General features: G+C 40.7%; 1 protein-coding gene across 2 annotated transcripts in view; it reads right to left on the bottom strand.

Moving 5' to 3' along the window:
- Positions 1–27,169, bottom strand: part of UNC80 (unc-80 homolog, NALCN channel complex subunit) — a 198,232-nt gene that overhangs the window by 87,481 nt on the left and 83,582 nt on the right. The window contains exons 22-27 of one of the 2 annotated variants that reach the window (XM_040441035.1): positions 23,947–24,043; positions 18,952–19,124; positions 16,664–16,876; positions 14,933–15,068; positions 7,495–7,628; positions 7,105–7,270 (exon numbers count right to left, since the gene is read on the bottom strand). In XM_040441035.1, coding sequence (XP_040296969.1) covers positions 7,105–7,270; positions 7,495–7,628; positions 14,933–15,068; positions 16,664–16,876; positions 18,952–19,124; positions 23,947–24,043 — 919 coding nt within the window. Of the gene's footprint in view, positions 1–7,104; positions 7,271–7,494; positions 7,629–14,932; positions 15,069–16,663; positions 16,877–18,951; positions 19,125–23,886; positions 24,044–27,169 lie in introns of both variants that reach the window. The other variant, XM_040441034.1, reaches the window with a different exon arrangement.

The following is a 27,169-nucleotide window of genomic DNA, read 5'->3' as shown; positions in this document are numbered from 1 at the left end:
TAGAAATCAATTCTATAAACTGTAACTTGTATGATCGAATTAAAGAGCATCTGTCAACAACATGCTGTTTGTGAATATTTGAGTTTACCTATTTTGGAACAATACAGAATGTGAATTAGAATTCACGTTGCACTATTAGAGAGTTATATTCTTCATTAAACTAACATTGTGACACTCCTACTTCTTCTCATCAAATCCTCAACAGAATATAGACATAAATATTAGCTGATCATAGACATCATATTGTCAGCAGATTCCACCAAAATTGGCTGGATCAGACAGCATATGTGTATGTTAATTCTATGTCAACCTTTAGCAGTTTCCTCTAAATAAGTGGTGGCCAAGAAGTAGATTGCAGTTGACTAGAAGATCTCACAGTGGACAGTAGTAGATCTCCGTGTTAGGACACCAGGAGGTTCTCTTGCTGACTTTAGAATGGAAGTGGGAGCAGGAGTGGTTTAAGCCTGATGGAGGCCCCTGTCCAATAAATCTATTGGGGGCCGTCATACTTTTAATTTTTAACATAGCTGTGGGAATAAGGATGTCCCCTGAGGTGCATTCCTGTCTGCTGCCGCCACACTCCTCTAACTTCCACCTGCCGTAGTTGCTCTTTATCCAACTTGGTGGCCAGTCTATAATCTGGTGTAAATGCTGTGGTTAGTCCATGGTCTAGTGTAAATTCTGCAGGAGTCAGTGCATACTCTAGGGTAAACGCTGCGATCAGTGAGTCCATGGTCTCCTGTAAACACTGCGCTTAGTCCACAGTCTAGTGCAAACGCTGTCTCCTTATACAGCTGATCGGAGGGGGTCCAGATGCCGGACGCCTGCCGATCTGATATTGATGACCTATACTGAGGGTAGGTCATCAATAATAAAAGCCCAGACAACCCCTTTAATATTATGGGGGCACTTTCACATCTGAAAAATAGGCATGCTAAACATTTGCGGCAGAATCCTCTACACATGAGCCTGACTTTGGTAGCCCTGCATTTCACCTAATTTAGGCTACACAAAAAGTAGGTGTGACACTGAAAATCTTTGGCCGCTTCTGCTCTAGATACTGATTGGCCTTTCATGTGACGTCACATTCACAATGAACATGGCTGTTCAGGGCGAGCTGACCTCATTCATCAGGTTCATACATATGTAAATAAAATTATCTGAAAAGGACATTACTAAATATATGGCATGGTGGCAGGTGCTCTTTAAAGAAGGTTTCATAGGCAAGATCTTTCATATGAAAAAGCATCTGGTTTTATTCACAAACAAGGACAAATTGATTATGATGAAAAAACGAAGATATCGCAATTACAATAAACTATGGCTACAGTCACATGACAGTGAAGAAAACGGCTGTTAAAAATGGCAAAACGGTCCAGTTAAAAAAGGCCCCCTTCAATTGTATGGGGGCTGTCAGTCAATGGAAACGGACAAAATAGGACATGTTCTATTTTTTGACAACCGCTATTCGTGATCCGTCAAAAAAGCAACCATGTAAATAACCCAAGGGTTGTGTGATGGCCATTAAAAAGGAAGCCATTACACAGACGTTTTTCACTGTCATGTGAATGTAGCCTAGGATCAGTATATATATATATAGTTATCTCAATATACTAGAATGTACTGTATATCAATAGACATGTTCATAATGTATTATCTTATATTGTTCAATAAAACCAATTACATTGATGCTGCAATTAGAGATTGAAGGAGTTTGATGAAAGGACATATATCTGGGCTGTATAAACTTTACATGTAATTGTCAGCTGTTCAGTAAACTTTTTGTACCTTGTGATGCAAAATGATAAGGTTTAAAAAATTTACAGAATCAGCCTCTATCACACGTATTGCAATAAGATATACAAACATAAAAAATAAAAAAATGGCTGTTGAAGACAGCACCACGGAACAAAAAAATAAAAAGACACCACTCACCTAAAATGGACAAAAAGTGGCACAAAACAGATTTTTATGTACTGGACGTACTCTGACCTCCGCTCACATCTCATTTATTGGCAATTAATGATAAATACAGATTGTTTATAATGGTTGATGAAAACAAGCTTTGGGCAATTCAGTTTCAGTTACATGGTATTTGGAGGCCAGAGTGGTTGGCGATGATGTTAACCAATTTTACAAGCAATGGAATCTGTGAGAAGCAGTTTTTTTCAGAACAGAAAGCTTTGCACCATTTAAATACACAGTAAAGGTCATGTGTACAACTACGGCACAATTGTAAGACAGCTATGACACTAGTATTGGATATAGTAGGCTTAAAGGGGTTATCCAACTGCTATAATGATCCTCCCCCCTTCAATGCCCAGGCACCTTGTATAAGTTATACTTACCTACTCCCCGGCACCTGCATCGCTCCGGATCCGCCACTGCATCTCTCCGTCGCTCGGTTCAAAACATCTGGTGATGGGGGGAGCAGCCAATAGCCGGCTGTGACTGTGACAAGCCTCCCTAGCGTCACCCGCGATGCTAGGGAGGCTCGTCCCAGTCGCGGCCTGCTATTGGCTGCTCCCCCCGTCGCCGGATGTTTTGATCCGAGCGATGAATAGATGCAGCGGCGGCTGTGCAGGGATCCGGAGCAACGTGGGTATCGGGGAGCAGGTAAGTATAATGTATACGAGGGGCCTGGGAATTGGGGGGGGGTCATTATAGGGGTTGGGTACCATTGTTTATACTACAGTAGTAGATGAGACTCCCCAATAGGTGAACATGCTCTGAAGATGCATTTGAAAAGAAGCTGTATAATTTACAGTATATGAGGGCTTTCCAATATTTTCAAATGATAGTCTATAACAAATCAGCCATCTCTGGCACTCCAGCTGCTGTCAAAGTACAACTCCCAGCATGCACTCTTACTCTGCTGTTCTTGTAACTCCCATTGAAATGAAAGGAGGATTCTGGGAGTTGTATGTAGTTTCAGAAGAGCTGGAGCGCCGAAGGTTGCTAATCCTAATAATTAGGATAGGGTTATGACATCATTTATGATTATTGGGTGTGACTGTGCCTGGGATGGCAGCTCAGTACTGCTGGGGCTGAGTAGCTATTCAAGGCACAGCAGCACTTGTGTGGACACCGTTGTGTTAGGTACTGACATTAAAAGCACTGCTGCAGATAAGTGGCTTAGACCCCAACTTATCTTATATTGTGCTCAATCATAAGGATAAATCAAGAATTAGAAACCTTGAAGATCATGTTAGATCAAATCAAATTACAGCTACATCTAGAAGAACATGTATTGCCTGCAGTCCAACTCTTCATTACCTGTGCCTAAAGAGTTGTGTAATTACTTGATTTCCCCTACACAAAGCATGTATCTAATCTCCAAAGTAACTTTCTCAGTTCACTGTTTGAGAGATTGTTAAACTGACCATACACATTAGATAAATATCTGCATAACCCGCCATTTTGGCAGGACCCTCTGACCACCTAATATGCTTCCTGACTCTCCTCAAGTGCAGATGTCAGAGGAGATAAAGATCGGAAGGTTGGATTTCAACTGCCCGATCCTTGTGTTCTTGGGTAGATAAGCCACCACCAGAGGTGTCTGGAAGCAGCTTTCTCCTGGTTTAGAACAGATGCCCACTCAGCTGAACTGGTATGCGTATGGGGCGTGATTGGCTGACAGCAAGTCTGGTCGAAAGCTATCTAATATATATGACCTCTCTTATGCACTAGAATATTGGACACATCATAAATGTACATGTCTACACTGGTAGATATTACACTTGTTCAGACAGGTTACACTTATCTGACACGTTTACAGCTGATCTGTTGTCCCACCAGATTTTATTCTCACATCCTACTCAACACCACCAACAGCTTTGGGACGCGATACCTGTTATGCAAGTGCTATAAGCTTGCCTTCACTTCCATCTTTTCTCCGGGACAGAATAGCATGGTAAACTATTCTACTCTGCCTGAGTGAAAATATGGAAAGAATAGCAAGCAGTTCAGAGTACAAAGATAAATCCTTTAGACTCTGTGCAGTATACGTGTCCATTGCAGTGTCATATATGTTTGAATACTATTTTTGCATATTTAGTTTCAAACATATAAACTCATGGAAAGCCCATCGGGGGGCTAAAATGCAGAGTGAACCCAGCCTAAAGCACATATCTCTTTTTGGGTTTTAGCAATGGTGGGCAATGATCATGTATTAGTCTTAGAGATAGGTCATTTTGTTAACATGCAAGGCCCGGACAAGGTATTTTGGCTCCCAAGACAGATGTGGCAAATGGCTCCCCCCAACAAAAAATGCCCACCTACCTCATCCTAATCATACACACCTCAACTGCTGCATTACATCATAATATACACCACAGCTGCTGCAGAACCTCATAATACACATCTCAGCTTCTGCTGAATTTCATAATCCACACCTCAACTGCTGCATTACATCATAATACACACCACAGCTGCTGCAGAACCTCATAATACACACCACAGCTGCTGCAGAACCTCATAATACACACCTCAACTGCTGCAGAACCTCATAATACACACCACAGCTGCTGCAGAACCTCATATTACACACCACAGCTGCTGCAGAACCTCATAATACACACCTCAACTGCTGCAGAACCTCATAATACACATTTCAGCGCTGCAGAACCTCATAATACATACCTCAGCTGCTGCAGAACATCATAATATACACCTCGGCTGCTGCAAAAACTCACAATACACACTTAAGCTGCTGCAGAACCTCATAATACACACCTCACCTGCTGCAGAATAGCATAATACACACCTCAGCTGCTGCAGAACCGCCTAATACACACCTCAGCTGCTGCAGAACCTCATAATACACAACTCAGCTGCTGCACAACCTCACAATATACACCTCAGCTGCTGCACAACCTCACAATATACACCTCAGCTGCTGCAGAACCTCATAATACACACCTCAGCTGCTGCAGAACCTCATAATACACACCTCAACTGCTGCAGAACCTCATAATACACACCTCAGCTGCTGCAGAACCTCATAATACACACCTCAACTGCTGCAGAACCTCATAATACACACCTCAACTGCTGCAGAACCTCATAATACACATTTCAGCGCTGCAGAACCTCATAATACATACCTCAGCTGCTGCAGAACATCATAATATACACCTCGGCTGCTGCAAAAACTCACAATACACACTTAAGCTGCTGCAGAACCTCATAATACACACCTCACCTGCTGCAGAATAGCATAATACACACCTCAGCTGCTGCAGAACCGCCTAATACACACCTCAGCTGCTGCAGAACCTCATAATACACAACTCAGCTGCTGCACAACCTCACAATATACACCTCAGCTGCTGCACAACCTCACAATATACACCTCAGCTGCTGCACAACCTCATAATACACACCTCAGCTGCTGCAGAACCTCATAATACACACCTCAACTGCTGCAGAACCTCATAATACACACCTCAGCTGCTGCAGAACCTCATAATACACACCTCAACTGCTGCAGAACCTCATAATACACACCTCAACTGCTTTAGAACCTCATAATACATACCTCAGCTGCTGCAGAACCTCATAATACACACTTCAGCTGCTGCAGAACCTCATAATACACACCTCAAATGCTGTACTACTTTATAACACACATCTAAGCGCTGCAGAATTTCATAATACACAAATCAACTGCTAAAGAACCTCATAATACACATCTCAGCTGCTGCAGAACATCATAATTTACAACTCGGCTGCTGCAAAAACTCACAATACATACATCAGCTGCTGCAGAACCTCATAATACACACCTCACCTGCTGCAGAACAGCATAATACACACCTCAGCTGCTGCAGAACCTCATAATACACACCTCAGCTGTTGCAGAACAGCATAATACACACCTCAGCTGCTGCAGAACCTCATAATACACACCTCAGCTGCTGCAGAACAGCATAATACACACCTCAGCTGCTGCAGAACCTCATAATACACACCTCAGCTGTTGCAGAACAGCATAATACACACCTCAGCTGCTGCAGAACCTCATAATACACACCTCAGCTGCTGCAGAACCTCATAATACACACCTCAGCTGCTGCAGAAAATCATAATAAAACCTGCAATCCTTTTTAATAAAGATGAGGTCATCAGTTGTTAAAAGGTGTCTCTTTGTTAGGGCTGATGCACACAAACGTATTTTGTTTCTGTGTCTTTTCCAGTTTTTTTTGCGGATAGGATGCAGACGCATTCACACCATGTGCTGTCCACATCCGTATGTCCATTCCGTAGCCCCGAAAAAAGACAGAACATGTCCTATTCTTGTCCATATCGAGGACAAGATTAAGCATTGTTAACATGGATTGGCAAAAAAACGGATGCAGTACAGATGTCACACGGACATCATCCGTAATTTTACAGATTTGTGTTTTGCGGACCGCAAAATACATACGGTCGTGTGCAGGAGCCCTTAGTGTACACCCTCATGAGACAGAAATCATCTGTCGGATTTTGCTGTAAATTCCATGGTGAACTATGCAGAAGCATTTTGGTGCAGATATGCCATAGATTTCCTTCTATGGAGAGGATGACATCCCCGCTGAAAATCCTCATAAACAACATACATGCTGTGGATTTCAACTCTGCACTGCAAGTCAGTTTACGCACAGATAGTTTTCAGAGTGTGTGGATAAGATTTGTCAAAATCTCATCCACTTTGGGTTTTATTTGGTATGCATAGAGACAGATAAATGAGCCAATCTAGTTTGGTACAATAATAATTTCATGCAATTGAACAAAAAGCTGATGGTAATGTAGGCAATGATATGATAAAATAGGAATAATATCAGAAGTACATATTGATGAAAAACTTTAGAGACTTCAAAGTATGAAACATTTACAGCATGAAGGTACACAATTGTAAAATCCTGCAACAAGTTATTAATTAATTTAATAAACACAGACCTACGATATCCCTGCTCTAATTTTAGATCTCAATAGTCTTTTGACCACTTTTTTAATGAAATAAAAATCTTTTGTGTCCAATGCTCCATTGAGAAGAATCAAACAAAAAATGACATTGACCCACAGTAACACAACGCTGTATCACTTGGTCCAATAATTTCATACCTTTCTTCTCCTCATAACCTGTGTCTGATTTCAAGGTGTGGCTGCTGCTGTGTAGAGAATCCTTAGAGTCTTCATTCTCATCCAAGATACCAGCAAAGCTTATCTTCCTTTCATACCGGTGCCGGTCCATCTCTGGATCCAAACGTAGGCGGCAGGTCTCAAGATCCTTGATGTGGCAGAGAGTAGATTGTAAATGTCCATTTCAAATATCTATAAAGCTTCTCTGTAATAATTATTTTCACAAGGATTGGATAAGCCTTTAATGTGTCCATATGTTGTTTCACCAAATGTGGGGCCTTCCAACGTAACACTATGCATCATATAATATCACGTAACAGTAAATATAAATAATCTCAGAAACATCATGTTGAATGTTTGTAGCTCACATACCACCAGAGGTTCAGCCCTAGGCCTTGGCAGACATGGGAAGGTTTCCCTCAAGAAAGTGGTGATTTCCAGAAGTAGCTGACATGCAGACATCTTCAGGGCAAAAGGGCAGCCACATTTTGTTGGATTTACAGAACCTACAAATTGACATTTTTAGTAAGGTGAGCAGAAGACATTCAGAAGTCAGCTGTTACCATCTGATGACTGACCTTACCAGAAAGCCCACACCAGAGACCAGTCATCATGAGTCAGAAAGGGGGTTGACTTCCAGAAATAGGTGTTGTCCCCAAAGATTACTATCCATCCAGTATAAAATTAAAATATGTACAGTGAAACTGGAGATGACCAGCCAAAATTGTTGGGGCAGTCATCTCAAAGAAGAACAACAACATATATGATATATGGAAGGGATGTCAAACTGATGACCCTCTAGCTGTTGCAAAACTATAACTCACAACATGCCCTGATAGCAGTAGGCTCTGCGCATGATGAAAGTTGTCGTTTTGCAACAGCTGGAGTGCCACGAGTGTGACATCCCTGATATAAGGGAATCGACCCTGTACAAGTCATGTACCATGTAAACAGTCTAATGTGGTCCTCCCTTCAGTCAAATTGAGTTTAATAATAATAATATAGTTTAAGGAAATAAAATATCTATCCACCCTGGATCCAATTTGTTTTAAGAATGGTTAAAATGTAAAGGCTCTGAATTTCCAATTTTACTTGAAGTCATCTGGGAAGCACCCCATGTTGTTCTAGAAAACCAATGATAATTGGTCGCTGGTATGTTGAAGCCATCTGAGCCGTCAGTAGTTCCTTCGTGTCCTATCAGAAGCAAAATTTAAAAATATAAAAGGACTTGATTTAATGCCTCCATACATTTGTTCACGTGATCCTTTCACATGGAGGATTAAATCAGCATCTGCTTTCATTGGTTGGGATTCACAGGGGTCTCAAACTGAAGCAACACTATGCTTTAGCTGCTGGCCAGACTCATGTCTGATTGCAAATTTTTATTAAGTTAGAGGATGCAGACATGAGAAAGGAAATAGAAAAACAGAAGCCAATCTAAAATAATATAATAAAGCAGGGGAATTAGGAGTGAAATTAACATTTAGAAACAAAATCATGGGCTGGTGGGAGCAAAAAGTAATGATTTAGCAGACATCGAACATTTACTTATTTATTTGCTGTACATTATATAAATGGAGTCTGTCAGCAGTTTTGATCTTGCTAAATTGCTGACAGCACTAGGTAAGTGCTGGAAAGAGCAGTAGAAAAATACAATTTGTATAGTTCTTATTATCAGGAGTAGTGTGGATATGAATTTTTATAATGGCAGGTTCTGCTTCTGCAAGTATCAATGATGCGGTGCTGGCTATGAAGCATCTCAATGCAGAGGGCAGTGAGTATTTCCTGGACATTTGCAGGAGCAGAACCTGGCATTATAAAAGTTCATAGTCACACTACTCCTGATAATGACAGATCCACAAAAGATATGTTTGTGCTACTGTCCCCAGCACCTACTTAGTGCAGTCAGCAGTTTGGCATGGTCAAAACAGCTAACAGACTCCCTTTATTAGGCCTCAGGACATTTCCTGCACAATTATGGTGATGCTTTTCATGTGGTTTTACACGTATTCACATCATGTTTATACTGTTGCCATAATTGAACAGTCTTTTTGTTTGTCCTGAAATGTAGCAAAACACATGTTGAGAAGCTGCTTGAGTTACTGTATTGCATAAGGTTTTCTAAAGTTTCATGGGTGATTTATGATCCAGTCAAAGAGTAATGTTAAAATGGTTGAATGTGAATCATGTCTACTCAGGGTATACCTCTTGAGAAGAACCACTTTTATATTCCACGTGAACATGACCTACAGTATAGACCATGGGGAGCCACTGAGAATTTCTGCCACTTCTGATGAAATTTCCATTCCAAGTGCAACTGCCATTTTTTTGTTAGGCTACTTTCACACTAGCGTTAATATTTTCCGGTATTGATATCCGTCATAGGGTCTCAATACCGGAAAAAAACGACTCTTTTTTTCCCCCATTCATCGTCAGTGGGGATAAAACTGAACTGAACAGAACGGAATGCTTCAAAATGCATTCCGTTCTCATACCGGAGAGCAAACCGCAGCATGCTCCGGTTTGCTTTCCGTCCTGGGATGCAGAGCAAGACGGATCCGTCATGACCTCAATGCAAGTTAATAGGGACGGATCCGTTTTCTCTGACACAATCTGACACAACAGAAAACGGATCCGTCCTCCATTGACTTTCAATGGAGTTCATGACGGATGCGTCTTGGCAATGTTAAAGATAATACAACTGGATCTGTTCATAATGGATGCAGATGGTTGTATTATCAGTAACGGAAGCGTTTTTGTTGAGCTCTGCTGGATCCAGCAAAAACGCTAGTGTGAAAATAGCCTTACATGTGTCGGACAATTGATAATATGTATATTTTTTCATAAACTTTATTGATTTTGCATTTTTAATGGAAAAACTAACCCTGTATTTGACTTTTGGCAGTTAGGGGCCTGTCTTCACTGTTCAGCGCAGTACTGAATAGTGAAGACCTTCCTTACTCAATATGCTGTCCTGCCCTCACTGCCTCCCTCATATATTCGCTAAAGCTGACCATAAATACAGTAATTTATATATATATATGTATATACTGCCCTGTATGACATCGGTAAACAGCAGTAGTGCTGACAGTGTCTATGCAAACTGTATGCCCGGCGCACTCGCTAACTATCTAGCCGCTGGGAGACGCAGGAGATCACTTCCGGCATTCCTGAATCTCCCGGCAGCACCTATAGCAGCCCCAGTTACAGGTGAAAACAGCCCCCTATGGTGGCAGTCAGGGGCGTAGCTATTGGCAGGGGCATATCTACCATAGTGGCAGACCATGCGACTGCTATGGGGCCCAGGGCAAGAGAGGGCCCAGTTGGAATCATCCCCTCTTCTACTGGGGATGAAAACCTGGTCAAGGCTCTACCTTCTAAAGGAAAAACTTTTAGCAAATGAGGCAGTGGAAAAAATGGCCCAAGGGTCATTGAAAGGGGTTTAAGCGGAAACCCTTTTGTCCTGTGTGGGGGCCTGGTTTGTTCCTTGCTATGGGGCCCTTACTTCTCTATGTATGCCACTGGCTATAGGGTGTGCAGAGGTAGCAGTCGCAGGGGGCTCAAAGACCCTTGTGCCACATAACAAAACACCAGTATTATAGAAAGTGTATGCTGGTCAAGTTACACCTGGAGGGAAGGGGTTAGGTCAAAAGTTTGGCATGGGAAGAAGGTGAATTACTTTTTCCTCAGGCAGTATGAAGGCTATGCGCATTCCTGCCCCTGGCCACAAAGCACTGAGGGATGGGGAGGCCCAAACTGAACCCAGCACCAGGGCCCATGAGCCTTTAGCTACGCCCCTGGTGGCAGTAGTTACTGACAGACTGGATCTAGGTCTGCCAGGTCCAGTGGAGGCAGCAACATTGCTACACTGCAGGAGCTTTAAACCTGCATTTACAATGACGTGGGTCTTTTGAAAGATGGGTGAAGACAGAAGGTACACAAATTGCTAGTGTTTTTACCTATGTCAGGTCTCCAATAATTTAAGAATAAACTGAAATGCTCATCTCTCTTGCTGTTTTCTACAACCATAAAAAGACCCCATTTCCCTTTCAGATTTAAAGGGTTCTCGTGGGAAACAGAAGGCATAGAGAAAACCTAAAAGTAATTCACCAGACTCAAAAATTTCCTGCACAAGTTTGAGGTCAAAGTGATGGAGCAGTGGAAGGGAGCAGATTATTCTCTGCAAATCATCACCACTATGAGCCGAATGAGGGTGGCTGATTCACAGAGAAGAAGGTGTTACTTCCAGTGTTCTGCGTACCTGGCCAAAGACTGGAGTAGGAAGTAGGGAGCAATCTTAATAAGGTGTAGGGCCAACACACAAATAGGGTGTGAGATGCGATGTCATATAAAGACGTGTGGAAAGCAAATATGTACAATGAAGATGTGATACTAGAGCTATAGGTGCACAATATTTCAATGCTACTTTTCATAAAGTAACGGCAAGAATTGGTTTTCTCATATGAACTGTGCCATTGAGACCCTTGTATAATAAATAGTATTTGATTCTCTTATTTAAAAAAAATTAAAATTGTTGGAAAAGCCAGCTTCTCAATATGTTGTAATAAGGAGCATGCAAATATGAAATAATGACTTGTAAACCGCATGCACTATTCTACAGAATATCTTTTAAAGAAGAAAAGCAATGTTAATAATTCAGAAAAATGCAACCAGAATTTGTGCATAGAGGCATTTACATTCTATGTATTACTCAATGCATAGTTGTCTTTTTTATGAGTTTAAAAAAAATACAATTTTGGTCTAGGTATATATTCTTAAAACCTGACAATAAAACATCAAAAACACTTCTGATGCTTTAGCCTAGGCAAAGGTAAATAAAATATATTGGTCTGGTTGCATATCTGACATACTGTATATTCCCACATAAACATAATAAAACATAAAAAGCCATTACATGGACTACATGAGCATATAATGGTCACTACAACAAAAGTTCAAGGTTTCTCGTACTATATATATTTTTTTAATTTACAGTTTTTGGGTATTTATGCATGATCCAGATGTTTGCATTTAAATATTATTTGTATTGTCCTAATCTAGCATTTTAGGATTTACATTATTTTCAGTTTACTTTGTAATTAGTGTTAAGTATTTATTTGATAGATATTCCCAGAATAAAACTGACTTTCCCAACAGAGTTTTAGAGAATATTCTGGTGGGTTTAGGCTCTGATACAATAATGGCCCCAAAAGGTCCAATAGTAGTCAATCCCATTTAGAGGTGACTTTGTGTCCAATCATTCACTTTTGGGTATATTCACAAACAACATATTGGAGTCTAGATCTCATTGATTCTATGTTTATCAAGATTAAGATGATGATTAAGATGAAATTGAAAGTGGACGTGCACTGGTCTTATATAGAAGTAGGTTAAGCCTTCACAAAAATTGCATGGGCCCATGCAAGGCAACCAGAATACATGAACTACTGGTAAGTCTAAGAACACTAAATATACTCTTGCCCCCTCATCTTTGCAGCTATGGCCTCTAGCATCACAGTTAGAGGAAATGTTGTAAAATTCAGTGCTCTAATATTTGACCTATAGTTGTTTTGTATATACTGAGAAAAAAACATATAAACAAATCCATTCTATATAAAAGGTTAATACTGAGGTCAAAATCTCAAGTTAGTATGTAAGATATCATTCCACTATTGTGTATTTCTGTCATTTATATAAATTCATGCCAAAGTTTGGTGCCCCCATTATGGAATGGCAGGAAACCAGCACCATAGTAGTGGAATATTAAATAGAAGATTAACTGCTATCTTCCCCTCTACTGATTAAGTCTTACTTGCGGAGGGAAAGGGGGTTTTGGGGGGAGTTAAGTTTGGAAGATAAGAATGTTTGCATATTTTACATCAGTTAGCATTGCTACTTGTGTATAGCACCATCTGCACAGTATCCTGATTATCAGCCTATATTCCTCCAGATAAGGTTACCCTAATGTTAAAGGATTTTTTGGGGGGTTGTATATTATTGACCATAATATGTGATTGGTGGGCGTCCGACTTTTTCCACCCCTGCTGTTTGAAGAGGCCAATAATGTTATTGGTGCTTGGCCTATGTGCAGCTCTGTTCCATTGAAGTGAATGAGCTGGGCTGCAAAACCAAGCACAGCCATTATACAATGTATGTTGTGCTTGGTGCTGTGAGGAGACCGGCGTACCATGACCTCTTCAAACAGCTGATTGCTGGTTTGAATCCTGAGGAGAGGTCATCAATGTTCTACTCCTAGAAAACTTATTTGAAGACTACTTTTAGGAAATTCATATAATAGTAATTCAACCTTTCGATAAGGGTGTAAGTCTTGCCCCAGTCAGACCCCGACAATCTGATATTTATTACCTATGCTTAGAATAGGTAATATCCAAAAATCTGCTTGAAAAAGACTCATTGTAGTCGAAACGTCGCATTCTTGGTCAATAAGTTAGGAATTGCATTGAAGACATCGAGTGCTGCAGTATTTCTCCCAAATCCTATACTCAGGATAGGTCATCAATATCTATGTATTGCACAACCTCTTTATATTTTCCTCAATTCAGTAAGATAAACAGGAATGATAACGAATGGCAAAACATCTGATTCATACATATTCATTTTAGGATTGTATTTATTTATTTTTCTTTTGAAAGCCAAGAAAACAAATGATTTTGTCAGTTGAAGTAATCGCAAACCTTGTGTTGTAACATTGCATAAGCTTTTAATTACTTTAATCTAGAAATCAATGCTAACTAGAAAATGTTGACATCCAAGACATTTTCTAGTCAGATACAATGAACTGTTAGCACACATATGGCCAAAGCATTATGTATATTATACCCGTTACATTTCGCTTTCTATGTTCAGGTTTTGTATTATTTATTGCGTTCACGATAAACAATTTGGTCGAGGAAATAAAAATCTTCAAACATAATGCCTTGGAAATATATGGAGACAGACTGCACAGAAAAAAGAGCCTTAAAGACGTATAACATAGTATTTTCCACAGAGCAATAAGGCACACAGTATAGACCCATCTGGACACAAACAGATGCTGCACTTTGGGTTAGGGGAATGCAGAAGCTATGGATAATTTACACTGCAATCTTTATTTCATTTCATTTGAGAAATAAAGATCACAAACATTGTAGAGCAATGTTAGATAGCTCAACAACATGATTTTGGGCATACTCGTCTTTGAAATCAGCCACTGCTTTTTGCCTAGAGATTGTTGGGTAAAAAAAATTAGGTTGGATTGTTGACTAATAGTCTGTCAAAAGTGATGTTTAAGCCCTTTATTTTTGAACTTCTATTATAAGAACTTATGATCTGCCATTTTGTTTTCTAGAAAAACCCAACAATTTCCAGTTTTTTTTCTAGATTATACATCAAAATCAGCATAGATAGATAAAAGAGTTTAGAAAACTTTACCTCAGTATGATATCCAAGGATAAACTTTGGGGCCGCCTCTATTACTCTGTCTACCAAAGGCACGTGCAAAGAGTTCTGTGCATACAGCCTGTATGTAGGATTGCCACCTGCATCTTGGCCACTCATTATCATCTAGCCATACCAGGGTCTTTATACCAAGTCAAGAGCACTCGGCCTTCAGTAGCCTTTTCTTAAATACTTTCTTGACCCAGCATGAAAAACATGGGTGGCTGATCTGATATGAGATGCAAGGAACAGGTGATAAACCTGTCTAAAATATCCAAGCACGAATTATCAAGTGAAATAAAAGAAAGTAGAGTGCTCCTAAAGCAGAGTTCCTTACAAGCGGGGTTTCTTGTAGTAAAGGGATTCTCCTTACTGTCATCTAAAAAGTCTTCTTCCTCATCCTCTTTCCTCAGCCTTCTCTTGGTTTCTTCATCATAGATAAGTCCCAGCAGATTGGCTGGACTTTCACTTTCACTGTGACATATTTCATTGAGGCGGGCACCTATCACCTGAAACATGATTAATGACATATATCTAATAATTATAAAATCTGACCCCCCCCCCCACCCCCAGGGTGCTCATACGCGATGTGCCCTGGCCATGGGATTTGCATGCAAATTACCGCTAATTGCTGAGCTGCACTTGTGCTTGCTCAGCTGCAACTATATCTGCTATTGTTTCATATGGCAGTACAGGTGCAGCCTGGGAGCTAGTGGCAATCGGCATGCAGATCCCAAGACCAGGTTGTATTGTGTACATGCACCCTCACTGTAGATTTCAGGTAACCAAAGTGATGTACCATGGTACCACATACAATATGGCGGGATGTACACTACCTGTTTCTAAATACTATTTTGCCCTTTATCTTATACCGTATTTTTCACTTTATAAGACGCACTTTTCCCCCCTCCAAAGTGGAGGGAAAAAGTCAGTGTGTCTTATAAACGAAAGATGACCCCAAATGTCCAGGCTGCAGCAGCTCAGGAGCTCTCACTAATGGCTCCTGAGCTGCCATGAAACTGTGGGCGGGTGGGAGTTAGCACAGGCTGGCAGCAGAAGTTAGCCTTCAGCGAAGCCTCCAGCATACAGCATACATCGCGGCACTAAGCAGCACCTGACAGTTGGGCGGGCTGGCGTGCTTCCATTATGCACTACACTATCATTGGGCGGGCTGGCAGCAGTACAGCGCATACAGAGAAGCCGCACGTCCTTCACTCATCATAGCCGAAGCAGCAGGAGGATCCCCTTCTCCTCTGGGCTGCCTGGCCATCCAGCTGATTGGTGGAGGCGGGGGGAAAGCAGGACGCGCTCACCAGCAATCAGCTCCCTACATGTCTATATTAAATATGACTATAACCCCCCTCATTCATACTGCAGTATATGGGTGGATTCCTATAGATGAGGGGGTTATAGTCATATTTACCATAATATAAACACTGTCCAGGGACTGTTCTGTAATTGGCATGTGTCTATATTAAATATGACTATAACCCCCTCACCCATAGGAATCCACCCATATACTGCAGTATATGGGTGGATTCCTATGGATGAGGGGGGTTATACGGTAGTCATATCAGTTACCGTAAGCTAATATTGGTATAGTCCCTGGACATTGTACATATTTAATGTGACTATAACTCCCCTCATCCTTAAGAATACACCAATGTACAGTACCTACAGTACATCAGTATATTCTTTAGGATGATAGAGGTTATGATCACATAACAGTGTCATCCACAGATCTCCCTAACAGTGTCATCCACAGATTCCCCCATAGCAGTGTTATCCACACATCCCCCATAACAGTGCGCCATCCACAGATCCCCCATAATAGTGCATTATTCACAGATCCCCCATAAAAGTGCATCATCCACAGACCACCATTAGTTCAAAACCCACCAAAAGCACACCTTTCGGTTCAAATTTTTTATTTCTTATTTTCTTCCTCAAAAACCTAGGTGCGTCTTATAAAGCGAAAGATTCGGTTAATGCTATTTCACACATTGCCAATAGCTCTGTTGGATTATACAGTAAAGCATGTGTAAACTTACCAGAGATAGAATTGTCTGGAAAGAAAACGCAACAACTAAAATTACCAACTTACATCTCCCCACTGGTAGAAGAGCTTGGCTGCATTCCATTGCAGTTTCTGGTTTCGTTTATTGCCCACAATAGGGGAGCGACCTCGTGAAAGGCCTTTTTTGGCAATGTTGACATGATGTCCTTTCATCCATTCTGGCCAATTTCCCCGATTACATCTGTGTACAAAGCGGGCACATTCCAGGAAGAGGGCAGCCCTGGCCACCACAGGAGCTTCCTAGCATAGGCAAAAGAATATTGAGAGATTATAGAAACTGTAAAATATTGTAGGATGTAGGGATACATTTAAAATCCACATGTAAGAATTATCTAGAGAAAGTTTTGCACTATAGCACATCTTGTATTTTGTGGTATAACTGTGGCACCACACTGGGGTTCTCCCCTGGTCTCATGCTTTCCTGTTTTCTGTGAATGAACATATTCTGCAGTCGTAATAAAATGGTAGCCAAATAATTCCTCAACTGTTTGGACTTGTCAAAGTAAATGTGACAGTGGAAAAAGTTCATTTTCATTAAATAAACATTTCTTGTTTGGTGTAGGGGAATAGTGGGATATAAGAGTGGGTTTCTATGGAGTTGTTGAGCAGTGAACAGCCTGTTAAACAGTGAGGAACGCAGGGAATTCCATGTGAGGAGCCATGCGGAAAGCTACTGTTACCCATGATTTGTTAGGGGTTGGAATGTAGCAAGGGGGTATAGTTAAGTAGCTAGACAATGGTTGTACAAGTAGAAAAGCATAGCAGGGAAATATGGTGCAGAGGACCAAGGTAAATGGCTCTCCATTTGTATACTAAAGCCATACTCGGTATGAAGGTCGGTCATTAGAGATGTCACTGTACAGGGATGTAAGTATGCAGAATATTATATGCATGTAAGAACATCAATGCTGTATCTTGCCTCCTTGTAACGGCCCATTTATGTTTTATCTTACCTGGCATTTGAAGAAGAGGCAAGGAAAAGGTGAAGATATGAGATAATGGATAGAGATGGAATCACAGGACACAGAAACAAATCACAAATGGAGAGGAATGAACCAGACGAAGGAAAGCTGAAAATAACCACAAATTGCCATAGTCAATGATGACAACAGATTGTGAAATATTTACTGCAAAAATGGAGGAGGGCATAATATAAGACCTAATATCTGAATTAGGTTGAGAAGGCAAAATCAAGAAGACATTTCACATACAATCTTTTCTGCTGGGATGGCCCTGACTTCTTACATCTGATACCATAGGATTCTCTTCATGTAAAGATGCAGTAAAAAAGGCTTCCATGTATTTTTATAAATCCCCCCCCCCCCTTTTTAAATAATAATGTCTCCATTTTCCTAGACTCCTAAGCTTTATGCCTTCTAGGTAGAAAACACATTCAGCGTCCATGGTTATTACACAGGCACTTCTATCTACCTTAACAGTTTATAAAGAATATTCTATGTAATTTTTTGTTGTTAAAAAAAAAGTGGATGTTTTTCTGGTTATAGTTTTCTGAAGTCACTCCACGTATTCTACTTCCTGTCCTGCCTCTTTAACTTCCTCTTTGTTTGGAGTTTTAGCATATCAACAGCCTCGCTTGACTTTCTCAGTCAGACCATTTACTCCGAAAAGACAGGGAAAGGGGGATAAGCAACTCAATTACAAGATCACACATTACACAAGTGCAGTGCTCTTCCATGGGTATCTTTATCTAGGTCTATCAAGTGACCAGTAGAGCTACATCTATATTAATAATGAGGATTATCTTGCAGATAACATCTTTTCCTCACAGTAGCAGTGAACTGACAATGGATTACCTATCCATATAGGAGGTCATTTGTATTGTACTGTTGAAATGAAAAAGTAAAAGAAAATAATAAAAAAAAAACATTTCTATGGATATTGAGTTTAAAAAAGACCCCTTCAATTCTGTTAACCTATTTTTAGACAAATTATTAAATAACATTTACTGCATTTCACATTTAGATTAGACTTGCGACTGCAACTACTGCATGTACTAAACATACATGTACAAAGAAATGAATTCAGTATGTTTTGTATGCAGCTGCATACATGTAAAAGTGCAGCATTTATGTATCTAGATGGTCAAGGATTTCACATCGCAACACATCAAAATACACTGGATGCATTGCATTTTACATGTTTGAACAATTACTGAAATTAACAGAAAATTAAAAAAAGTACATTGAGAAAAAAAAGATAGCTCTCATGCAAGGCAAGTAATTACCGCTTGGGATGACATGTCAATCAATACCTGATCAGTTAGCCACGGTTCGAAGACTTGTATTCTTGCTTACCAAATCTAAAGCTGCAGCCAAAATTGAGGCATCGGGTATAGTCCCAGGTTCACAGCAGTTAAGCAGGAACTGAAATCGTTTCATCCCTTGTCTTATTGCTCCCAAATTGACCACATTTTTGCTTTTCCCAGACTCCTGATTGTTGGCACCATGGTCATCAAAGCTGTGGCATCCTGAAGAAGGCAAAGGTAGGAGGAAAGAGGGGGAAGAGCACAAAACTCACAAATAAAAGAGCCATTTGAGAACCCCGTTACATTGGATTACCCCAGCGCTCTAATCTAATGTGTGGTCTGAAGCTAAGCAAACATGGTGGTATCACCCACAACACCCAGCATTTTATGGGGACATGTACAGACAATGATGTTTCAAGGTATTTCACACCTCTCTGCTACAGACTTGGGGGTTTTGGATTTAAATTGAAACATGGAAGCGAATTAACTAATAATAAATCATATTTACCGTATATCAGCTGAGATATTACCGTAAAATAATTGCTAATAATAGGGAAGTAATCAGGTAACTGCTTGTATATCCAGATCAAGGTGTGGAATATCTTAAGTAAATTAATACATTATTTTATTTTCAGTTTGGCTCAAAATGAAGCACAATTCATTAACTCATGTTCTCTGACGTATATTCACCAGGGAAGAGACAGTGCCGGGTTAAACTAATCTGCTCATCAACATTGCTATTTTAGAATAATTTATCTTGACTAAATGAACTCCTTTCATTAAGAGTCTTCAATTTGCTAATGGATCATATCTTTATGGAAAAATAGCAGATGGAAGGCTCCTGGAATAAAATATGTAAAGCTAAATTACATTTTGAATTTATGTTTTTGAGTCGATAGCCAGATTAGCAATACCACAATTTTTTGGCTTATGTCCATATTATATATATTAATAGATTCTAAAAAGAAATACTGCTAACCTTAAACAAGGGAAACAGGATATTGATATATTTACTGGTTCATATCAATAAAGGGGTTCTGCAGTTTGTGTAAACTGATGATCTATCCTCTGGATAGATCATCAGCATCTGATCGGCGGGTGTCCGACACCCGGAACCCCCGCCCATCAGCTGTTTGAGAAGGCAGCGTCGCTCCAGCAGCGTCGCTCCAGCAGCGCCGCGGCCTTCTCACTGTTTACCGCAGGCCCAGTGACGTCACAACTAGTATCAACTGGCCTGGGCGGGGCTAAGGTCCATTCAAGTGAATAGAGTTTACCCCCACCAAAGCCAGTTGATACTAGTCGTGACGTCACTGGGCCTGCGGTAAACAGTGAGAAGGCCACGGCGCTCCTGGAGCGATGCTGCCTTCTCAAACAGCTGATGGGCGGTGGTCCAGAGGATAGATCATCAGTTTAAACAAAACAAACAAACTGCAGAACCCCTTTAAGGTCTTTCCATCTGCACTATTGGGGGGCTATGAGCTAAAATGGAGAGCCAATGAAGCCCCTGTTCTGCTAGAGCCAGCCCATTTCTGCATTAGGGGTCTCAAAGGCTGTTGAAAACCGGATCCGGCAACGGGGCAATTTCCAGAACACTTGGTACTGGATCTGGCATTAATACATCTCTATGGAAATCCAGCAAGTGCGGTAGTGTTCCGGGATTTTGCCCAGAAAAAATACTGCAGCATACTGCAGTATTTTATCCGGTCAAATACCGTACAAGGGACAGAACAGAAGACATCCTGATGCATACTGAACGGATTGCTTTCCATTCAGAATGCATTAGGACAAAACTAATGCGTTTTTTTCCGGTATTGAGACCCTTTACTGGATTTCAATACTGGAAAAGAATAACGCTAGAGTGAAAGTACCCTAACAAAGCTAGAACCAGCCCTGTACCTCTGCTGAAGCTAAGGGGGCGTGTCCATGCTCTCCCTATCACACCTCAGGAGGCAGGTGAAGGATGAAACTGAGCATGTGCGGCCTTCTCAGTGAGCAGGACAAAGAAATAAGAAAACAAACAGCAGGTGGCGCTATACAGATATATTCTATTGAATAACTCAGTGGCTATGCAAAAATTTTAATTACATGCAATTACAAAAGAATTCAGATCCAGGTGCTGGTTTGAAAACTACAAAACTTTTCGTGGGACAACCCCTTTAAGTTTCACTTTGAAGCATTGGTATATTTTAACTTCAAGTTAAAGTCTGTTACATCCAGCTTGGCTATTTTCGGAACTCCCATAGAGGTGAATGGAGAGGTGGCTGCGCTTACGCTCTCCATTCACTTATATGGGAGTTCTGGAAATAGTTGAGCACGTTTGCTCGGTTCTTTTCGGAACTTTCATACAAGTGAATGGAGAGCACGCTATGCATGTGCTTCGCTTTGTGGTCCCCGTTCCAGAGATAGGAGTGTCCCCCAAAGGTAGGACCCCGCACCTATTGGACATAAATGACTATATACTCACTGATTCAATGATGGAGCCCTTTTGCCATGTACACATCCCAACAATATTGGAAAATGATAATAGCAATGGAGATATCATAGATTGCGGTTGGCTTACGAAGTGGCTTAACACTGCATTGAAATCAGCTGGTTCATCTAGGTTTGAGTTGACTCTTTATCACCTTTGTACAATCACCGTAGATATGATAGAGAAACAGCTAATAGAACAAATGTCCAGCAGATTACAACACTTCACAAATCACAGCACCACAAGAGCAGAGAGACAGAGATGGAATGCAGCCAAAGGCATTGTCCTGAGGTCAGCTCCATCACAACCGTCATCTGCCGAGCTCCCAACCACTGAAAATCTGTATAGCTTATGATAATGACACCAAGGGCATGTCACTGGTAGTGTACCCCGAGCTGAATGTCCAATTTTGGAAAGCAGTCATTTTATCTTAAGTAATTAAATGGGGTACACAGCAGAACGCTCAGTTCTTATCCTCTAAGCAAACCGTTTTTCCATATTATTGGCAAATACGAATTACTGTCACCCAACACACTAGTTGGTATTGAAAACATTCATCCTACATTGGCTTTGATAAGCCCCGTAAACCCACACAGTTCGATTAAACCTTAATAGTGCTGATGCAAAAAGGACAGTGTCTTATTTGGAAATGGTTATGCGAATGCTGATCATGCAAACACAGAAGAAAATAGATAATTGAAACAAGGTATCTGGGTGGGATATTCATCTCATTGATATGTTTTGTAGAATTATACTCCCGGAAAATATAAAACTTAAAAAGAATACTATGGATTGTAGGTCCAAAAGCACATGGAATTGATTTACTAATATCATTTTGGGAGCATGGACTCTGAATTTTTGAAAAAAAAAAGTGCGGTTGGTACACAGGAAGCATGCTGTGAGGTGAAAGGGGGCTATGTGACGGGGGTTACATGCTCTTTAGTAAAATACAACTGTGCTTTTAATTACCTATCTTATAGTGGAGGCAGTCATTTTGGAGTAATGTACAGGTGCATCTCAATAAATTAGAATATCATCAAAAAATTTTAATTTATTTCAGTAATTCAGTTAAAAACAAGTCAAACTCATATATTGTATAGATTCATTACATACAGTGATCTATTTGAAGCCTTTATTTATTTTAATGTTGATGATTATGGCTCATAGCTCATGAAAACCCAATAGTCAATAGACCAATTAAAAAAATGATTTTTAATCAACAGAAATGTTGGTCTACTGAAACGGATATACAGTATATGCACTCAATTTTGGTCGAGGCATTTTTTGCATGAATCACTGCATCAATGTGGCGTGGCATGGAGGCGATCAGCCTGTGGCACTGCTGAGGTTTTATGGAAGCCCCAGTTGCTTTTCTATCGGCCTTCAGGTCACCTGCATTGTTAGGTCTGGTGTCTCTCATCTTCCTCTTGACAATACCTCATAGATTCTATATGGGGTTTAGGTCAGGCGAGTTTGCTGGCCAAGTTTCACTTTTTGAATTGAATTACCAAATTAAATTAACTTTTCAATAATATTCTAATTTATTGAGATGCACCTATATATAGACATGTGTGTAATATATGTTCATGTCATTATTAGGAGGGCATATGGCTATCACTTTCTGTCCAATACAGCTGCACTCATTGCAGAAATTCTAATGTAAATTAAGTGCAAATCCAACACGTGTGAACATAGCCGGAGCATGTATGTGGCTGGCACAATTATGGAACAAATGTATGGAGCTAGTCCTGTTAAGGAGGCATGTATCTGGCACTCTTAGGGCCCATTCACAAGGTGTCTTGTTAGCAGAATTTGAATCCACCTCCCATTGTTTTCAATAGAAGGCCACCCTCCCGTTCTTTTGGCTGCAGTTTATTCCTGCAACTATGCCAAGAAAGGACATGCCCTTTCTTGGAGTGGTCACGGCCATAAACAATGAAATTAATGAAAACTGGATTCTGTTCAGCCACCCGGTGCCTTTTATTGAGTGGTATCTGTAACAATCTCCTCCAGCAAAAAAAAAAAAAAATGCTATGTGAATGGCCCCTTATTGGCCCATAATTTTAGGAGGGCTTTGACATAAGGGAAAAGTCCTAATTATGACTGGCAACTGCATGTGTGACATCAGTGCAGTACATAAGTGATGTCATCAGTTTCTTAGAACTTAATAAACCAGCCTACAAAATGACTGCCTAAACTATATGGAGGTACGGTAAGTAGGGCTGCTTTTAAACTAGGCCCCTTATGTTTCTTTTTTTTTAGTATACGAAGAGTTAGGAAAATAAAAGGGGGAATGGAGAGATGAATGTTATGGGTAAGTCACTGTTGGATTGGATAGGAATATTATGAGAAGTGGGGATTCTAATGGGTTATGTTTTGCTAAGGAAGAAGGTTGCAGTGAACTAATCAGGGAATCCATTGCAAGTTCACCTCAGCAGCAAAAGTGTTAAAAAATCAATGGAAGAAAGTAAAATAATTGCAAAGGAACAGAAAAAGAGAACCCTGATATCTAACCATCTTTTTCTTCTGTGTGATGAAGCTTGGATGCATTCCTTCTGCTTGAGCGCCATTTACCAAGACGCTTGAAAAAATTCTCTTCTTCATCTCTTCCGCCATCCATCCCTGATCCGGGCCCTGCTTCTGACAACTTTACAGCGCTTGTAAATTTCACCTTCATCAATGAGAAATATGAGAATTTCTGTGTGATCATGTGAACAGAGAAATAACAGTTAAAGTACTTAAAGTTTATGTGTATTCTACAAACGAGTACATATGAAACATGTAACACAGACAAAATACACTACATAGAAACGTGACCCATGAAGTCTATATCAGATTGGACACTAGAGCTGCTACATATTAAACCCTTCTTAATGCATTTCTGAGGGAATTCAGTTCACACAACACTTCTTCTCCATATAGGGTTATGAGACAAAAAAATTACATAATTCTGCACGTTTTAGGGGTTTACCCGAGTGCAAAAGGTTAAATTAAATAAGAAATGTTTTGGCCACTAAGGTTTTAACAGGGTTTTCAGAGACTTAGATATTCATGGCCTGTCCTCAGGATAGTTCATCAATATCAGATTGGTAGGGGTCTGACTCTCGGCAGTCCCAGCGATTAGCTGTTTTAGGCAGCTCCTGGCACCAGAAACTATAGAGTAGATGAAAGGCCCCATACACTATGCAGTTTCCAGAGCTGAGCTGTAGTACCCCAGCATGACCACTACACAATGGATGGAACCTTGTGTTTCCTGTTCAGTCCACTGTATAGTTTCTGGCACCAACGGCTTCCCGAAACATCTGGTCGGTGGGGGTGCTGGTTGTAGGACCCCCACAAATCTGATACTGATGACCTATCCTGAGGATATCAACACCTAAGTACTGGAAAACCACGTTAAGCAGCCTAGGTAGTCTAAGGGTGGTTTTGAATTACTTTGGTATGGCTGCATTTTAGTGTCTCTATTATGACTGCAGGGACTATGGGTCATGTTGCCATAATTCACAAGCTAAAGGGTAGCTGTCTTATGGCCATGTATGTTCATTTACGTAAGGGGGTCTTCAGGGAGTTCAATATTGTTGGCCTATCCCCAGGATGGGTTATCAATATCTGGTCGGTGGGGGTCCAACTCCAACACCTCCAGGATCTAAAGAGGCCGCCTTCTTCCTAGGCCAGTGACATCACGCTCATTGGTCACATTGCCTCTTTTTCAGCTCAGTCCCATTTAAGTAAACAGACCTGGGCTGCAAAACCAAAGACAGCCGCTATACAATGTAAGACACTGTGCTTTGTATGACTTGAGGAGGCCAGAGCACTCACTGGAGCCTAGTGGTCTCTTCAAACAGGGAGTGCTGCAGATATTGATAACATTCCTGAGAACAGACCATCAATATTGAACTCCTAGAAAAACTGTTTAAATAGATATTTTAGTACGAGCCAGAATACGACTGACATTTTTAAATAACCTAATGATTAACCAGTAGAGTTAAAGAGGTTGTAAACAGAAACAGTCCTACTGTAAAAATGACAAAACACATCATTTTCCTCATGCAAATCATTGCATTGTTGTAACATAGGCAAAAACATACACAATTCAACAGTATTCTGCACAAAAATAAAAATATATAAAATGGTGACATACTCACCATAGACAATATACTAATGTTAATGCTATGCTCATTATATATATGTGAGAGTCTTGGCAAATACATTTTATACTAAATCATTTGTGCCTGTCCACCCCGGCAAGGCGATCTCTTTAGGACAGGGGCTATATGCAAGACTTTTTGCAGAGAGACAGCTCCAATTTTAACTCTTGCAATTTACATACAAAAGCTTCCAGAGTAAAGGCTGTATTACACCTGCCGATTTTTTGGCAGATGATCGCTAACAAGCATTCATATAAATGCTTAAAAATCATCATTTGCAGGTGGCAGATTGTGCTGTCTAATTATGATCTGCCCCCGGCAAATCACTAGACAGCATGAGGATGAGCAATGGCATTGCGATCGCTCCTTCCCATGCTGCGGAAGAGATTGCTGCATGTAATAGCTTCCCTCCTGACAATCGGCCTTTGTAATGCAGGCTTAACTGTTGTGAGATCTACATGTGATGCACATGTAAACTGTGCGTATGTATTTTTTAATAATTTTTTTTTGTGCAACAGTTACATGGAAATCTAAAAGTTTAATGTATATATCTATTGATACTAGAGATGAGCGAAGTTTTGAAAAATTTGATTTGGCAGATTCGCAGAAGTTCGCCAAGAAATTCAATACGATACAAATTAATTAGAATCGCTATAAATCAGGTAGAGCGCCGTAATCTCGCGCATGCGTGAGTACGTGGCATGTCAGTGCCGGCATAGTGTTCCTTTCCTGTGCTTACATCAGCCTCAGGGAACGAACTGCGCATGTGCTAGCTGTGAGATTACGGCACTCTAACTTTGTGACGTCCGGGAGCAAGGAGGAGATTCGGAGGATGCGGGCGGTGCTGGGCTACTTCACAGTGGGCGTGGCTGGGCTCCAGGAACATTAGTAACAGCCCCTTGGGCTCCTTACTTGCCTCATTTACATATATAGAAAATTGTTTTTTGCCTAAATAAAAGCAGCTATGGAGGATGTATATTGCGGACGTTTTAGCCGCGATCTAGCAGCGCATGTTTGCAGCTCTATAGGCAAAATCCAGGTGACAGAATCCCTTTAAGTGCTTGCATTTTGGTACTGAGATTTAGGCTAGGGCTACACGACAACATGTGTTGCGCGACATTGATGTCACACCAATGTAGCGCGACAATTTTGATAATGATAATCTATGGTGTCGCACTGCGACATGCAGCATGCTGCGACACGACAGTAGCAGTAGCAGTCACAGAATGTCGCATGTTGCAGCGCGACACCATAGACCATCATTATAAAAAATGTTGCACTACACATGCAGTGTAGTCGCGTCACACATGTCGTTGTGTAGCCCTAGCCTTAAACCCATTTTATTTTCTCTGCTGTGTACCTGGTTAAGGAGAGTGGTTTGTGCTTCCAGGTGCTATTAATTGCACCACTGACCTCATCCTGAGCTCGCTCTATCTGGGCTTGCTGTACTAAGTGGGCTTGTGAATAAGTGGAGTTTAAAGAACTGGAGTGCAAGACATGGAGCTAGAAACTAAGGTTTGATAGATTTTCCTTGTGTGTTGTTGGCTTGATTCTAGCTAGTCCTCCAACTACAGCAGACAGGGTCTTATTCTAACTCATATTTACTGTTTTCCTACTTTACTGTTCATCCCCATTTAAACATATGCTCC

This window comes from Bufo bufo, chromosome 7 (genome assembly GCF_905171765.1).
Source record: "Bufo bufo chromosome 7, aBufBuf1.1, whole genome shotgun sequence".
NCBI classification, from domain to species: domain Eukaryota; kingdom Metazoa; phylum Chordata; class Amphibia; order Anura; family Bufonidae; genus Bufo; species Bufo bufo.
The sequence above is the reverse complement of the archived record's forward strand: the minus strand, read 5'-3'. Positions and strand labels throughout refer to the sequence as shown.